The sequence below is a fragment of the Chionomys nivalis genome, chromosome 2 (genome assembly GCF_950005125.1).
Source record: "Chionomys nivalis chromosome 2, mChiNiv1.1, whole genome shotgun sequence".
Taxonomy (NCBI): domain Eukaryota; kingdom Metazoa; phylum Chordata; class Mammalia; order Rodentia; family Cricetidae; genus Chionomys; species Chionomys nivalis.
This window is the reverse complement of record NC_080087.1, coordinates 43,442,641-43,461,094: the sequence shown is the minus strand read 5'-3', so window position 1 is coordinate 43,461,094 and position 18,454 is coordinate 43,442,641. Positions and strand designations below refer to the sequence as shown.

At 34.3% G+C, this 18,454-nt stretch overlaps 1 protein-coding gene across 11 annotated transcripts in view; it reads right to left on the bottom strand.

Annotated features, from left to right (window-relative positions):
- Nucleotides 1-18,454, bottom strand: part of Trdn (triadin) — a 377,801-nt gene that overhangs the window by 187,060 nt on the left and 172,287 nt on the right. For all 11 annotated transcript variants that reach the window (XM_057761731.1, XM_057761734.1, XM_057761735.1 and 8 more), the window contains exon 11: nt 7,607-7,666. In XM_057761731.1, coding sequence (XP_057617714.1) covers nt 7,607-7,666 — 60 coding nt within the window. The remainder of the gene's footprint in view (nt 1-7,606; nt 7,667-18,454) is intronic.

The window sequence follows — 18,454 nt, the reverse complement described above, 5'->3', positions numbered from 1 at the left end:
ATATATATATTTCTGCTCTTGATTAAGGTATTGTGTTTGTGCAGCTCATCTAAAAATGTAATGTATAATTAAGAAATATAGGTTAATAAGTAATTGTCAGTAATAGCCAAGCTTGTAGTTATGTTAGTTAGGTTTTCTAGATATATAGTAGATACTTATTTTAGTTAGAAAGATACTCTTCAAATCTTTCAGGAACCTTCAGAATATGGCATTTAAAATGTTTTAATAACTTAGGACTTTTCATGACAATGAGATACATCTTCTCCTGGCAGCACCAGTTACTTCAAGAGGAAGATGGGCATTGAAGAGGTGACTTATGGAGTTTGCTATCCATAAGTTTGGACAAGAAACTGCTCTTACCTGGACTGCTTGATGTTATATTGTATGAACTGGACATGGAGGACACACAGAAAAATGATTGCTAAGTTTGCATAAAGTTGAGACAGTCCTTTGGGGTCCTGCTTCATCAAAGAACAAAAAGAGTCTGCCAGACATTCTGCTGGAGACAGAAGAAAGTGACTGACAAACTGTCTTTGAAATTTCCTGCTTCATGAAAATGTCTACCAGAAACTATGGGCCAGTAGGTTTAAGATGGGTGCCTGCAATGTTACAGAAGAACTTTGGGTTACTGTGCAGGCAGCGAGATGTCTCTGTCAATTCCAGAGTTTTGAAAGTTGCTTACAAAGCATTTCCTGCTTACTTAGGTAATAGTATATCTTTCAGGAGTATCTGATGGAGTTGAAAAAAAGATAATAATAATATAGTTTTCCTTAGCTAATATAAAATATAAAATATATAATAATATTGTAATTGTAATTCTTGCTTGATATCTGTTTTGTTATATGTAATTTACTATGTTAAGGTCAAAACCTTCTTTTTTATTTAAAAGAAAAGGGGAAATAGTGTGAGAAGTCCTTCGGTATATGTGTTGCTTTTATTGATTAATAAAGAAACTGCTTTTGGCCAATGGCTGGAAAAGATATATATAGAGAGAGTAGTCCGAGTCATGGAGTAGCCATATAGTAGCCACCTGGGATAGACACTTCTTCTGGAGCTGCCAAAAGTTTGCCAGTAGGCCACAACCTCATGGTGAAACACAGATTAACATAGATGGGTTAGTTTAGGATGTAAGAGCTAACTATCCATATGCTTAAGCTATTGGTCAAACAGTATTGCAAATAATATAGCTTCTGAGTGATTATTTTAGGTCTAAGTGGCCAGGAATGAATGAGCAGCCTCCCTCAATACTCCCCCATCACCTAGTTCAAGTAGCAAGTCAAAGACTTCCCTATATTGTTCCACCACAAATTCTTCAGCCCTCAAGGAAATAAACAGGTATTATCTTACATACATTCTATGATTGTGAAATGCTTAAAATATATTCACTTGTCTCTAAAGCAATTCAAGTATGATAAATGTTTTTCATATAGCCATGGTACCACATTTAAATTGGAACTATATATATTACCTATTTAGGAGCAAACAGTTAACTTGAAAGGAATCCACTATTGGCAAATAATTATAGAGTTACAATAATCTAGACTAGTAAGTACTAATTAGATCAGATTTTATTTGTGCTGATTTTCCAGTTATTTAACTGTCTGACCAAACTTTTTAAAGAAATGAACTTATAATGCACACTAATATGGCTTTTCAAATTTCACTCAAAATATGTAATATATATTTAATAACTTGAAACTAATTACAGGATAATAACAAAATATTCTAGAAAAGATTTGTCTAGATTTCAACATGCCTAGTAATACAATATTTGCCAATTCTTCTAAAAACATAGTTGTAAATATGAAAGTCAAATAAAATACAAGTTGTAAGATCGAGTGCTTTTCACACAACCAGCCATAGGTACACTGTGAAAAGTTCCCCTCCTTTCAAATAAGAAAAAGAAAAGTGATTTTTTTAAAAAATTTCATATGGGAACATATGAAAGATGTCAGGACTTTTCTGGTACATATAAAAATATCAGGAAAGTTTCTTTTAGTTACATATAAATGTAAAAATATTGTGGGTTTGATATCTTTTAACTCAAATATCAAGAAAATAATCCTGTTTTAATGGTTCAAGCAGACCATACTATAATGCCTGCTATGAAGAAACTTTAATGGTATGTGCAAAGCAATACATAGCTGCAAAGAATTCTTTGCAATTTCTCACGGACCACAAGCAGAACTAACATAAGAAATCAAAAATTAAAATTTTCATCTTGTGCAAAATTTAATAGTTCACTCCAGAAATAAATTTAAAATATTCTATGGAAATGGATATTAATACATTTCTTAAAATAGCACAAAGAGTAGGAGCTCAGTACTGAACTGATTTTCTTCATCATTTCCATACACCCAAAATTTTTTGTATTTCTGAAAATAGTTCTTTTCATACAAAGTATTTTGACAATGATTTTTCCCTTCTACCACCCTGTACCTTATCCTCTTCACTTCCCCATCAATCCAAATCCACACCCTTTCTTTCTTTCACTAAAGAAATAAAACCAAACCTCTAAAATAATAATAATAATGATATAAAATAAAAACATATCAGAATAGGAAACACAAACAAGCAGGAAAAAAAGAGCCAAAAAGAAAGCACAAGAAGCCTATACAGACAATGACACATATATATTTCCACACACAGAGAACCTCTAGAAACAAAATCAGAAGTCATAAAACATAAGCAAAAGATCGCTAAGATTGGAAAAATGCCCCTGACAAATCACTATGAGACAAAAATTTACAAAACTATGATCGAAATCATTTTATGGCACGCATCTACTCCTATACCTGGGGCCTGCCTCTAAATGTGGTGGGTGTATGCTGGGAGATACTGTTGGAAAAAACTGTTTCCTTTTTGATCAGATATCAGCTGAAGATTGCTGCTGAGGATTGGTGGGAGATTGTGTTCATTTCCCTTCTCAACACTGGGACTCATTTGACTTAGACATTTGAACTTCTGCTTCGTTGTATCTTGACCTTGTTTCTTTTGGTGTCTTTCATCACCCGCTGGTTCTTACAGTGTTTGTCTCCTCTGCTCAGTTCTCTGAGTCCTCAGAGAAGGAATTTGATGGAGACATTCCACTGAGGACTGAACCTTGCAAAGTCTCTCACTCCCTGTGCATCACTCTCTGAAGTATCTCTAATGTTGTTCTAATGTTGTGCACTTTGCTTTCCTTTTATCTTTCTCTTGGGTCCTCCCAGCTTCTCTTGTTCTAATTCTCACTGTTAGGGCCTAGGCATTTAGAACTTCAGGTCTTCATTTAGATCCTATCTCTTTTTCTTTGGACATCATTATTCTGGATAATCTTATCTATTCTAAAGGCATTAATTTTAATTGCTATAGATTACTATATTTTAAAATAGCATGCATTACCTTATATTATACTTTTAATAAAATTTAAAAATATACATATATATATATGAATATTTTGACTGTTCCTAGAAACATCATACACAAATGTAGACAACAAAGTATTGCAACATAAATAAACCTATACATTATATAAGCATACAATTCATGTGAAAGTTAATTTACTGAATTTATATTCCATAAAACATCATAGTAATCATGTGTGCACTAAGCACTTAAGCCTGGCCTCTGTCTTGTTAATTTGCTACTCTTTGTATTTGCAACAGTTATATTCCTTGCCATATATCTTTCACTATTTCAGGAATAAATGACCTGTGTACTTAGAATAATTAAGGTAGATTTTCAACTTAATTAGTTTGAGAAACATTTGGGAGAATAATGAATATTTTGGTGTTTCTGCTATAGTATTTCCAGAAAAGATCAACTAAGAAAGGAAAACTTGCTGCCGAAAATGAGAGTGACATTATTCCATAGTGTTTATAAAATAAAAAGAGAAGAAAGCTAGCTGTCACAGTCATTTTTCTGTCAGTGTTTCTGAGTTTCCGAGGTTATAACAGATCTGTTCTCTCTGGCCTTACTCCTTGATGGGTTGAAACCTCTGAAAACATCATCCAAAATAAAACCTTCCTTTCTTCTTTATGTCAGATGATCATTACAGCGATAAAAAAGCCAAGAGTGACAGCTATTTAACAATACAAGTTATTCTTCATTTTATTAGCCCCATAATATTTCTACCATGCTAAGAAGCATAAAACCGAACGTTGCCAAACTATATTCAAATTCTGGAATTTTAGAAACTATTATCAAATCCAAAAGGAATTATTAATCTAGAAAGTAATTGAACTCTCCTCTTTCTCTCTACACAAATACAACCTCCTAAACACACCATAAAAATTTAGTATTTGAATGTCAAAGACTTTTAAATACAGTATCAGGGAATATAAATTTTCATCAAAGTTTGATTAATTTCTAAGACCAATGATATTTTTATGATTAAAATAAAACTAAAAGTCTTAAACAGAAAAATTTTTCAGAAAGGTGAATATGTTTCACAATACCATCTGAATATCTCAACAGCCTTTCCTACATGTGCTAAGCAGTGGCCCAGTTTTGCTTCTGTATCATTGGTCCTGCCTTGAATAAAGAGAAATTGCCACAGACAGTTGTTTCCCAGTAATAAACAACATCACCTTGATATGACTGTGACAGTAAAGTCATAGATCTTCACAACACAGACTTTCAGATTTTCCCATGACTCCTTGTACGCACACATATTTTAGCTTCTACCTTCACAGTTTAACTAAATTGAAACAAGACACATACAAAGAGAAGGTATAACTCACACATACACAGACACACACACACACAAACTTAGACTCACTCACTTACTCACTCACTCACTCCTCAGTCACTCAGCTGACCCTGAACTCTTAGTTTTTATCTGGTTTTCCTGAACAAATTCTTTCAAGATTACAGCCCAGGAGTTCTTATCAAACTGATGACCAGGGAGCAGTACCTCATATATCTATATCAGACATCCAGTCCTACTACAAATATCCATTGACCTAATAAGTCAGTTTCTTGGTATTACCATATAATAAAAAAATTCAACTCCTTTTTTAATGCTAAAATATACTTGTCACCAGAAAATTAAGGTGAATTTAAACAATGTTATAAACTCTGTAACAAATGCTCCCTTGGTAAAGGTGTTCAGTTTACAGTCATTAGCACTCAACTCAGACTCACTAAAGAACTGCTTTCCCTCCCTGCTTGTTGGGTAAACCGTATGTATCCCTTGATGTTATACATTTCACTCTGTTTATACTATGGTAGAAGAATGTCCTGCCATTCCTATTTTCACTCACAGTTGTCATTCTTTATTTTGTCACACTGTAGTTTCCTTTTTTAGGTCTTTCCCTACCACCTTTCCATCCCACATAAACCATTATTCCCATTCCTCCCTGAGACTGAAAGGGTTTTACTACTGGCATCCTATCCAACGTGGCCTCCCCTGACTATGTCCCACCTTGAACCTCTCTTTGTCTACCTCCTCATTTAAGGATAATTACTACCTAAATTTTGAGAGAATTTATTTCAGTTTACTGTTATCCCAGGAAGATCCAGAAATCTTATTTAGTTTACATCATGAATAATTGAGAAAAATTTGTTTTTTTAGCCCATCGCATAGGCCGTGGGATGTTTGCATTTTGATATATTGTGATTCCTATATAACTCAACAGAATGGAGTAGTTTTAAGCAGAATTTCAACCATCACTGACACAGATAGAGAGAATATTTGGAATGAAAATATTTATCACTAAACTATAATACTTGAGATGACAACATTCCATTATATGTATGCCCTACACGAATGGAAGCCAGTGCTTAAGTTTGTACAATGATAAAATCAAAACTAAAGTTGAAATCTAAGCTGTGAAACAGTTTTCATCAATCTCTTAATGAATACCTTGACTCCCTCTCTCAGCTTCATGGTTTTGCACACTGATACTGTTATCCTCAAGTAGATCCTATGACTTTTCCCCTCTTCAACAAGACGGTGAGCAACTTGACTGGCTTTAGGAAGATCCTGATGACCTTAGGTGCTTATTCTCATTTACTTTGGACACTTACTTCACACAGTCAGGTATTACATTTTATTTATTTGTCCCTGTTGAGAACGAACCTTTGAAAAGCCCACTTCCATGGTTATTCACCCAGGACTATACTCTTCTCAAGACCTGAGAGTGATCCTTTTGAAATATAAACAGAAAGAAAGACAGCGCCCACGTTTCCCACTTTCTGTCGGAGAGTAGATTCACCTTCTTTAGTAGCACCTTTCTTCAACAAGTCAATTGTGTCTTCCCATAAACATGTAAGAATGTTTATTTTTCTTTGAGTGAGACTAGTACACACACATGGAAGCCAATTTTCATTTCAGCTCTTACTCACTCCCCTGCTTTCCCTTTCAGCAGAGTTAAATTTCAAATGGAGTTTTGACCACTTCCACACAAGGCAGTAGCCTTGAATAAGGTTCTTCGTGTATATTTAACTTTCTACCACATTTTAAATTGGCAGGCTACACGTGGGTAGATGTGAGTACCTAGATCTGAGTCGCATATGGATGCACCAAGATCGTTCATGGACGGAATCTCTAAAGACAATGGAAGGAAGCAGAGGAAGAATAATACCTTTGCTTTTCAAATCAACGGCAGTTTCCTTCTCGCTTTTCTTTTTGGCTTCTCCTTTTTCTGTTGTAAAATAAGGAAGTTATAAGCCTTTAACTAATTCATTCATATATGTTTCAGAGTATACATGACTGCCATTTAGGCACCAGTTGACTTTACAGAGAGAACTGTGAGTCCTGCCATAAATGAGCATGCTAGTACCTTCCAAACACATGCATAGTTTAGGTATGCTATCTACCTGTGAAGGGGCATAACTTGATAAGGAAAACAATCTTTAACAAAGTCAGAAACATTAAATGTACTATTAATTATGGTAGAATTATTAAATAATTTCCTAAAATATTTTAAAAAGACTAGCCTTGAGCTATTCAGTCATGGAAGTATAATAGAAATTCTGAAATCTCTGGAAATCATTTGGTAATATCAAATAATACTAGCAAGCAATTGTAAAAAAAGAGAGGAAGAATGACCTATCAACCTATTCCATGAGCTGTTCTCACTGTTTAAATAAATTTACCTCTTGTTGGTTACTTTTAATAAAATTGAATGAACTAAATAATAATCTTCATTACACACATGGACACACATATATATGCATTATATATGTGCACGCATACATATATATGTATATGTTTACACATTATTTACATATTATATACATATATGTACACACACACACGCACACACACACACATGCTCCAAAGTCAGTCCAAAGAAGAAAAGAAAAACACCACATCTTTAACAAATGTGTTTAGGACCAGGTGATGTTACTTGGAATTTTAGGCCTCTGAGGAAGAGGGCTCATGAGTTCCACACCAGCCTGAGCTAAACAGAGAAATCCTATCTTTAAATGAATATTCAAATAATGGGTTTTAAATTATTTCTTCAATTCCAAGTTTATTTGAAATATTTAAAAATCTTGGGTGTTTTCAATAACAATAAAAATCAAGTGAATCTCTTTCTTAGAAAACAATAGCTTTGCCAACAAAACTACAGATTACAACTATTTGATTTCGGTATTAGATAGCCTTTCTTTTCCTTACCTTTCTTTTTTGTTTCAGAAGTAACTTTCTTTTCTGTTACCTTCATCTTGTCTTCTTGTTCTAGAGAAGAAATTAAGGAATGTCAGTAAGGAAGGAACCAGCTGGAAGGATTGCTGCTGAGTGGATTCTTCCTCAGGCATCTTGTGACTACCCAGCAAGTCTCAAACTGACCATCTATTCCCCATTTAGAAAACAGCAGTAGTCCTCTCGAAGCTAGACAGTGTCATCAGGCACCCTACACAGTGTCTTGCTGGGCTTTAGGTAAATTTCTTGTTCTCTTTATATACTTATTTTATTAAAAATAATGTGTCAGACCAGTGGTTCTCAGCCTGTTGTGGCCCAATGGGGATAAATGACTTTTTCTCAGAGGTGGTCTAAAACCATCAAAACCCACATATATTATATATTACCATTATAATTCATAAAAGTAGCAAAATTACAGTCATGAAGTAGCAATGAAAATAATTTTATAATTGTGGGGTTGTCACATCCTGAGCTGTATTAAAGGTTTGCAGCTTTAGGAAGGATGAGAACTGCTGTATTAGGTAATTCTGTGCTGCCCCCCCAGTTCTGGCTCTTGTCAACAGATATTAGAGCTGATGACATTTGTGTGGCACTGTAGCAATGTTATAACCTTCACTATCCATTCTGAGCAGTTGCATGAAGCAGTGTGCTTAGCTACCTTCATAGCGTAGTAAGTCTGAATGCCATGCAAAATTAAGTGTAATTCCATTAAGTTTCCTGGAAGATGCCTGTTTCAGATATCTGAAGATGCCTCAGTGAGACTGGGCACAAGAGGGAATGGCAACAGCTGCCCAGCTCAAACTTGGACTTCCTTGGACACTTTTCTGGTAAGTCGAGTCATTTCAAATAACAAAACAAAGTGCTTGTATCCAGTTGCTAAACAGAATGTTCTGTGATTTTAGACTTGGAGAGTGCTTAACATTGGAAATTGATTTTTGTCTTCAATTGGTAGAATTATTTATTCTATATTTGAAATAACTTTCTCTTTGTCATTTTCAGGAACAGAAGTGTTCTAAGTTTTTCATTAGCCAGAGTTATTATGAGATTTTTACTGAATTGAGTGAGGATATCCAATATGCAATTCTAAGATGAATGCCTAAGCTGTCTACTAAGAACTGCATCTCATTAAATATAGGAATTAATTCATCCCCTTAGGTATAGAGCTTTGTTACCTACAAAATCAAAGCTCACACTTTGTGTTAATGTTGGAAGCATAATTTATGAAGAGCCCCATTTCATCGCTCCCTGAGATAATCTAGCATTGTAAGGAGACACCTTCACACTGTCTAAATGTGTGTGTCTACGGAGTACTTCTGCAGCTTGCTCAATCTGAAGGAGAGAGTTGAGAGAGCAAATTTTTATTATTCCGGAGTTAGAGATAGAACAACTGAAATTTGCTTTGCCTTTTCCACAAGGTTTAGGAATAAGCAAAGGGTATTTAAAATTTTGAATAAAGATATTTAAAGTATTATTACTTTTGGTTTCTTCTCTGGGAGAAATTATATGCAGTAGGACATTTACTAACTTGCTAAGTTACTAAAAATGCCAGGTAATCAAAAAGACATTTGCTGAATATCATCATCTGACATCATAACTTGGAAAAGGGGCTAATTAAATCTGAAGACTTTCAAACATTTCTGAGACCATATTAATAATGCCACAGTACCAAGTTAGTATCTGAATCTATGTTACCTATGGTGGAGGATTAAATATTTTATTAGGAAGTCATCACCAATTAGTCAACGGTGCACTGAACTTCTCAGTTCAAGAACATACTTGAGGCCACGAGTTGTAAGCTGTTCATCTCAAGTTTTTAAAAGAGAATGTTCTTGTGCAATGAATCCCATGCTTTGAATTAATATAGCTGAGGTTTTATTAGTGCAATACAGTATTCTTGCCTAAGTTCAAATTGAATTAATGTTTCCATTATACACCCTGCCTGTGACTATAACCCTATATGGTGAGACTCATGAATAAGAGCAGAAGTCTACAAAAGGTAGGTATAAATAATCTACTTTAATAATGTTTTTATGAATTAGACCTTTAAGTTGTCATAACCGGACTTACTGTATTCAGGGGGAATTTCTTTTAAGTCGTCAACTTTTAAAGATTCTATTTCTCAAGCGCTGTTGTCTGTGGTTTGTAGGTGATCAGTAGCAAAGAAATTGCATTTTCATTTATAAAGGACATAGGAATTTAATTTTGTCTTACTCGTACATAAAAGATGACCTATATTTCTTTGATGAAGACTTTCCTTATTCCAATGTTTTCTTCTTCAACATTCAACAATTCCTTTCTTGTGTGATAACACCTTCACACAGACATTTCTCATAGCCTTGTCTTCTAATGTTGTTTAATTTACAACAGCTAGAGAAGGGTTAATACCTTAAGTGATATTAATTTTTAGATAATTAGCAATTAAACATGGGTGTAGAGGATGGACTTGTCATCACATTGTCTTTCTCTGACAAAATGATCCTACGCCCTGAAATGATTGCTTTCTGGCCAAGATCACAGGAAAGACTTCATTTGGTAAAAAGATAGCCTTGCTACAACTTGAAACTCTGAGCCAACATAAATGTTATTAGTTTCTACATAAATTAACATCAGATGAAAGAAAAATTAAAAGACTTACTCTTCACTTCTTCCAATAGGCTGTTTCTTCCTTTCAAATGTGTATATGCTTTCCCAAAGCCAAAAAACACACACCAGTTAATTATAGTTGTAAGGTTTTCTAATATTCTGGGTTCTAGCAAAATAAATAAATGAATGCAAATAGTTTTAGTTGTGTCTTATGTTTTGCCATTCTTCCTCAAGTCTTTTTAGTACAGATATTATAGGAATTCTACATGACAGAGGGACAGAGGAATGTGTTTCATCACTGGCCGGGACTGGATTGGGGTATTTTTGCTTCCAGTCAAATCAGGTCCCACTCCATTCATGACACCCTGTTCTAGCACTTCATGTCATTGTCACCTTGTTTCTCTGGAGTGGGAGAGATTGGCCTGCAACCCAGTTCATGGCATGGCCATGGGAAATAGCATAAAAGGATATGAGCTCAATTATATGAGCGGTTATTAGACTTTCCCATTGTTATCTCCAGGGTGTAGGATAAGAAAGAATGCACAGTGTCCTTGGTCTTAATTTTGTTCTTGACCTTGTCTAGTTCTACAATGTTGGACATGTGCCTTGACAAACTAAATTTCAGGTAAGTAACAATTTATGCTGTGTTGTTTTGCTGTGAGGAATGGAGATAATTGAACTAAAATGTCTGGAACAAAGTAGCTGTTAAAAATACAATGAAAATAAAGACTAGCATTTGATAAATAATAGAAATGTGAATACATATAATCTTTAATACTTTTTCTAGGTGTGAGTTTTATTGATTTCTGTAAGTGCAAATTATCAATCTTTCTGCATCCAAGTAATATGTGCCTAGAATAGGTTTTTTTTGTTTTTTTTTGTTTTTTTTTTTACTTTTTTTCCCCTGAGAAACCTCAGGAAAACAATTACCCACATAGAAGCATATCTGTTTACAACACAGCTGAGATGCCAGGAAGAAGTCTACTCGTAGCTATCATTTGGTTATGGTTTATTAGTTACCATTTACAGAAGGATGAACTGAAATTTAGTATCTCAAGCAGATGCCCAACATTGCACAGCGAGAAAAGGTCATGAACAAGATTCAAGCCAAGGACACCCATGCTTTCTTATCCCACATCCTGTAGATAACAACAGGGAAAATCCAATAATTGCTCATTGTCTAACACAACTGCTGAGTACTTTGTAGACCTTCCATCTTCAATCATAAATTATAGGGAAATGACTGGATTGTATTTAAACTTATCATAACTTGATTCTAACTTCAAATGAAATTCACATACTCTTTCATGTATTAGCCAGTTTTACTGGGAAAAGATTACTTTAGAAATCTTTAGAGTTGTAAGTAGCCATTTTATACCATGTGTATTTCTCAAAGGCTTAAAGCAAGAGGCATGCTTAAGATATATAACATCTGCTCAGCAGTGGTGGTGCACAACTTTTATCCCAGCTCTTAGGAGGCAGAGGCAGGTGGAGCTTTGAGAATTCACACCCAGTCTGGTCTACAGAGTGAGTCCCAGAACAGCTACACACTGAGAAATCATGACTAGAAAAAAAAAAGATAAATAATATTTGATTGTGATAAGTGCTAGAAAAAAAGACATAATATCTCATTTTGATGTTGCTATCACAAAAGCCATGTCTAAAGACAACTTGGGAGAAGAAAAGATTTGTCTTATAAGCTGTATTCTATCACTGAGAAAAGACAAGGCAGGAACTCAAGGCAGGTGCCTGGAGGCAGGAACTTAAGCAGAGACTACTAGGAAACTGCTTATTAGTTTTCTTCCAGGTTCACCTATTTTATTTTTACACAACCCAGGCCCCCCTGCCTAGGTATCATACCATTCACATTATTTTGGGCCCTCTTACATCAATCAGTAATCCGAAAATCATTCCACATACAAACCTATCGGCCTTTTGACTGAGTTAACTCTTTAACTGAGGATACCTCTTCCAAAATTATTGATCTGACAACTGAAACTACTACACTTAATTTTAGCAGATTAGAGAATCTGAAGGTGTAGCAAAGCATTGTTTTCATTAGGGTTGACCATGGCGAAATCATTCTTAATGGTGATATTAAAAAAACCATAGAAAAATGGGAGTGCTTGGGCTACTTTTGCAAGAAGAAGAAACATGCCTGCCAAGACTTTGAAACTGGAATATCCTAGATACATAGAAAACATGGTGTAGTAGTGAATGCAGACAGGGTGCAAGACTTGAGGGCAGGCTTCTACAGTAGCCATCATGTGGAATATTGCAGCTTATGCTGAAGACATTTTGTGATTGAAATGCATTAAATTATTATTACCTTGGAATTCCTTTTTCTATTAAAAACTCAGTTATAGAAAGCACAAGTTAATAGGTCAAAGAATTTTCATTGAGATAGACAATGAAAGAAGTTTGAGAGAACATTTCTTCCTCTCCCCTTGCCTATGTTATTCTTTTTATAGTAACATGGGAGACTATTAGAGTCCATCAATCAGATAAGCTCCATGTTTCTAAGTGATGGCATGAGGGTGGGCAGGGACTTTGCTGCTGAGTGGTGTCAAGTACCCCACTGGATTAAGTGGTGAGATGATAAGTAAGAATTGGGGGGAAATCAGTAAAAATGTTCTTTTGTTGCTGTTCGCCATTATTTTTTTTCTTTGAGTTTTATCATGGCTCTTCAAAGAAAGAAGCATATGACATAATGAGAGACATTACTTTGCAATGCAATTGTTACTATGACAGCAAGGGTCTTTCGGTTGAGGACTTCACTTGAGTTGTCTGCAATAACTAAGCTGACCTTTCAGAACCAGAATCCATTTTCTTTGCCTTCAATTTTCTTTAGTAGTGGCCTACATTATCCTCGGGATGCAGTTCTCATTATTAACTATTAACAAATAACTACCAAGTTGCAATTCCTTAACAGTTTCCAGTGGCTACTCAGAGACTTTTAGCTATGCGATTTAGTCATTGAAATGTATAAATGCTTATTTAATCTTATGCTAAGACAGCTACAAGGGTCAGGAATTTAGAAAGCTTTGACTCCTGATGCAAGAAACAAAGTGAGAAAAGAAAGTTCACGATGACATTTGGTCTTTGAGAGAAAAGGGCATAGGCTACACCCAGGAAGGTTGACTGAGGAAAACCAGCCAGACCTGAGGGAAACCCACAACCTGAGACTATATGCTGTGTGGGTCCTTCCTATGGTCTGTGTATTTATTATGGCTCTAAGCTTACATAGCTGCAAAACTGAAGGCATACAGTAACATTTGGTGTCTTATATCTATAAGAGGAGAACTTGAGCTCTCATGAAGTAAATATCCAAAAGGAGTCTAGGTTTTGTAGTTTAAAACTACTTTTATTCGTGGTATCATATTGTATTTCTTCTCTGATCCTCAAGCATACTGGGATAATAGGGTTTCAATTAATTACTTATTTTATGATTAAAGGAAAGTTTTAAAATATTATAGTTTGCGTTAGAACCAAAAACACTCAAGAATAAAAGAAACTTTGCTAATACAAAAAAAAAAGCACATGGTCTTGGATACATTAGAATATACTTAATTCATAGGTAAATATGTGTACGTCTGTAGTTAGTGAGAATATGGACTATTTACATAGAATTTAAAAATTTGTGTAAATGACAGAAGATGAGTATAAATCGTAGAATGAACACACTGTCTTCTGTGCCCTGTAATAAGAAAGTGAAAATTTTCACTGCTTTTGCACTTACTGAGGCAAGGATAGGGAAGAAATGTTATCTCATACTCCCTTCATTGTCTAACTGGTATTTTTTATTCTAGCCCAATGAAAATTCTTTGACATAATAACTTGTGCTTTCTATAACTGAGTTCTTAATACAAAAAAATAATTCAAAAGGAAGAATAATCTAATGCTTTTTAAATAAAAATGTTATTATGAATTAAACAATGTTTAAAAACGAACAGATTTTCCCCTAAATCTTTCAAAAGGTCTAGAAGACTTTTAAGATAACTGATTGCATTAATATGGGGTGTTTTACAATTATAAGGATGAAAGACACCACATCTGTTTTCCTGTTTCACTTTGTTTTCATTTTATAAACAAATATGAGTCAGTGGAAGAAACTGGATGAACGACAGTGAAACAGACACTTTTGCAGTAAGGTTTTTTAATTTTAAAAGAAATGCTCAATTAAAGTTTGTTTGACTTATTTTAAAGCAATTAGCCACCAATCAACATGCATTTATCCTATCAAGAAACTTTATAGATTTTTTTCTTTTGTGTTGTTTCTTAATGCTGTTATTCTGAGAATCTTTTTTTAAGTGGTTTAAGTTTTATGCAGATTTCTTACTTCCTCAAGATGTTGTGTTGTAAACATTGACAAAGCATTATCTTTTTTCCCTGGGGATGAGGAAAACATAATTGCAAGATGCTTTTCTAACAGCTTTTCATTTTCAGTATCATATTCTCTAAATAAAGTTTTTTTTTTGTATTTGCCTTATTATTCTATATTTGCCAGTAATTGGAAGTGGACTGTGAATGTTCTTCATTATGTTTTAAATCTCAAGAATTCTTAAATACATTACAAATTGAGCTTTTCTTTTTCATCATTAAAGTATTGCTATTCAGGGTAAAAATCAGCTATAACTAACAGTCAAAATTCACATTAGAAGGCCATTTCAAAGACATTGTCATTTTTATAGTAGACAACTGAGAAATTTGAATTTGATTTACGATTTAACGAACATTGAAAATATTGGTTCTAGCACTTTTTTGTTTCCTTTTGAGATTGAAATTTCAATGTAGCATTTCTTCTTTCCCTTTCTTCCCTCCTCACTTTTCTTCATATCCACATCCTCTTCTTTCATTAATTGTAGACACATGCATATGTGTATTTCAGTATAATGGTTCTAACCTTAATAAGGCTAAATAGAAGAGACCATAGACTACATAATCTTCATGCCTTCAGCTGCTTGGGTTTATTCTATATCTTGTTTATGGTGAACATTGTCTCAATAAACATAAAAGCATATATGCATCTTAAAGATATTGACTTCATATATCTATATATATACAAACACACACATATTCTTCTTTTCACGTGTGTGTGTGTGTGTGTTCAGTAGTTAAATTGTTGGTTCACATAGTAGTTTTATTATAATTTTTAGAAGAAACCCCTACACTTTCCATAACACTGTATTAATATAAATTTTCACCAACAGCATGTAGGGGTTTCTTTTCCCACAGCCTCATTATTACTTGTTATCATTTGTTTTTTAGTTAAAAGCCTTCACAGATGAATGAGAAGATGTCTAATTCTGGCTTTGATTTAAATTTCCATGGTGATTTCTGTGATGAACGTTTGAACGTTTCCCACATACCTATTTGTCATTTGTGTATTTTATTTGAAAAATGTGCCTTACCCATTAATACTAGGTTTTTGTGGATTTCTTTTGAGCTATTGCAATTCCTTACATACGACAAGTATTAATTCCTTGTCACACGCATAGTTATAAGGCAGTCCTTTTTCTATTTTACAGACTGTCTGTATACTTGCTGACTGTTTAGTTTGGGTGCAGAATCAGTTTGATGTAATCCTTTATTTTTGCTTTTACATCATGAATTTTTGGGTTTCATCGAGAAAACCCTTGCATGTAACTTCTTCACTGCCTCTTCCTTAAAATTCTTCTTTTTCTTGAAATACCATTGGAAGATACTTCAGCCTATCTGTACCTCCCTTCCCTTTGTTTTGATCTTTTTCACATCTTTCAGATTACATGTTTTTTTTTTTTTTGTTTTTTTTTTTCTGGGACTTAAATCTTGCCTATTCAAATGTGAAGTGATTTTTATATGCTTACTTAATAATATTCTGAGAACACAGCATAGACAGAATTGACCAGAAAAATTCTAGAATACCGCTTAGAATTTTGAGTACAAAAGAATAATCTGTGTGCAGTTCATTACTCCACTACCAATGTAGCCCTTATTTTTAAGCATCCATAAAACATTGGGAAATGAAAGTCAAATGAATGTGTAATTCTTAGTATGGCTGAGTTGATTTTATTTTCTCAGTTTTATTAAGTAGACAATTATTGCATGCCACTGATATCAGAAGGAGTTTGCTAAAATGTGTACAAAAATTTTCTGCGAATGTAAATTCATTGAAAAATCAAGTTTAAAATGATCAACTCTGCAATACTGAATGATTATATCTCAGAGAGATAACATGAATTTTCATTGATAATACTCATTAGTATACAATTTGTTTCAGAGTATAATAGTGAGGCAAGGTGTAATACATGATAAAAGTTTCAAGACAGAACAGGACTTCAGAATAATTTAGTCTAAAATCATCACAATGCCCATGGGAGTCAATGAGAAGTTAAGAATACTAATCAGCTTTATATCTGGATCTTCAATTCACTCCCAAGCACCTTCAAGTACATGTGTGAGAGGGAAAATTTGCAGTCAAGAATAGGTTATAATCATTTTCTATGAATGATCCCTATTTTATCTCTGTCCTATCCATCTCTTCAGTACTTGGACTATTGTAACTTTTATTTCCTTTACATTATTTCATCCTTAGCCTTCTCTTTGTGTTTTATTTTCTACTTTCTTTTTCTGTATCTTTGTTTCCTTTATTATTTTAGGGTTATGTTTGAACCTATGGCCTTGTGTGTATTAGGAAAACTTTGTCCCTCTCAGTTACATCTCCTAGCCCTTCCCAGATTGCCATCTGATGATGCTCACAATGGTTAATTTGATGTATTATCTTAGTGAGGTAAGATAACAGCCAATCTAGCTATTTTAAGACGGTAATTTTCAATCAGGAAACTGGGTAAAGTGAATCATCTCCAGGATGTGGATGTGATGGGCCTTTGTCAGCTAATTGAAAGTCTTAAGTAAGATGTCTAAAACCACTTGAAGTAGGAATTTTATTGTCACGCTCCTTTATACTCAGTGCTTTAACAAATTTCCCTAAATACCTAGTCTGCCTACAAGTGTTGCAAACTTTGGACTTGGAAAGCATTAATATTTTCAAGAAGCAGGTCTTTAAAATTAACTCATCTAAAGATAGGTAGATAAACGGATGGATAGATAGATGATAGATAGATAGATAGATAGATAGATAGATAGATAGATAGATAGCTGATACATAGATACTAGATATAGAGCTATATACTTTCATTTCCAAAAAGATTGTTGGTTCTGGATTCTTTCAAGATTTTCAGATTAAATCAACAGTTTTCTTCACATATCCATGATTGACCTACTTTTTATGTTTATTTTCAATTAAGCTTTATATAAGTGTTTTAGACATAATTTGCCCCATGGGTGATTGGTGAATGTTCTTTGAAACATGTCTATCTGAATAAAAAAAAAATTGAAAATAACTGGACTAAGAAATTAACACCTTCCGGGCGGTGGTGGTGCACGCCTTTAATCCCAGCACTCGGGAGGCAGAGGCAGGCGGATCTCTGTGAGTTCGAGACCAGCCTGGTCTACAAGAGCTAGTTCCAGGACAGGCTCCAAAACCACAGAGAAACCCTGTCCCGAAAAAAACAAACAAAAAAAAAAACAAACAAACAAACAAAAAAAAAAAACAAAAAAAAAGAAATTAGCACCTTCTTAAAAGCAAACAAACAAACAGAAGGGCTCGATCCTGTGATAATGCAAGACAGCAATACAAAGTCTTCTCCAAAAGTATTTTGTCATAACCTTTGATCCACCAACTGTCATAGATGTGAGTTCTTCATAACATTCTTAAAGAAATGTTGTGCTAATACTAAGTTGACAACTCCACGATCTGTGCCACCATTTGTTTTTTCCACATTCTTATGTATACCATTTCATATAGTTGATTTACTTGTGGAAACCAAACTTAGCTTCCTGCCAAACAAGTAGCAAAAACTTCATGAACTTTCCAGGTTCAGTCTCTATAGTGACTTTTATATGAGTGATATCAACCAATGCCCAAGTCCTCTGCATGCTTCTACTTCAGGACTCTGGGCAAAGTATCAAGAAATCATAGGAAAGGCCAGGTATGGTGGTGTACACAGCATTCTAGAGGCAGAGCCAGATGAATCCCTGTGAGTTGAGGCCAGCCTCACCTACATAGAGAGTTCAAGGACAGTCAGGGTAATGTAGAAAGACCTTGTCTCAAAAGCCAGAGATAGAGAAAAAGACAGAGAGAGAGAGAGAGAGAGAGAGAGAGAGAGAGAGAGAGAGAGAGAGGAGAGAGAGCTCATATTT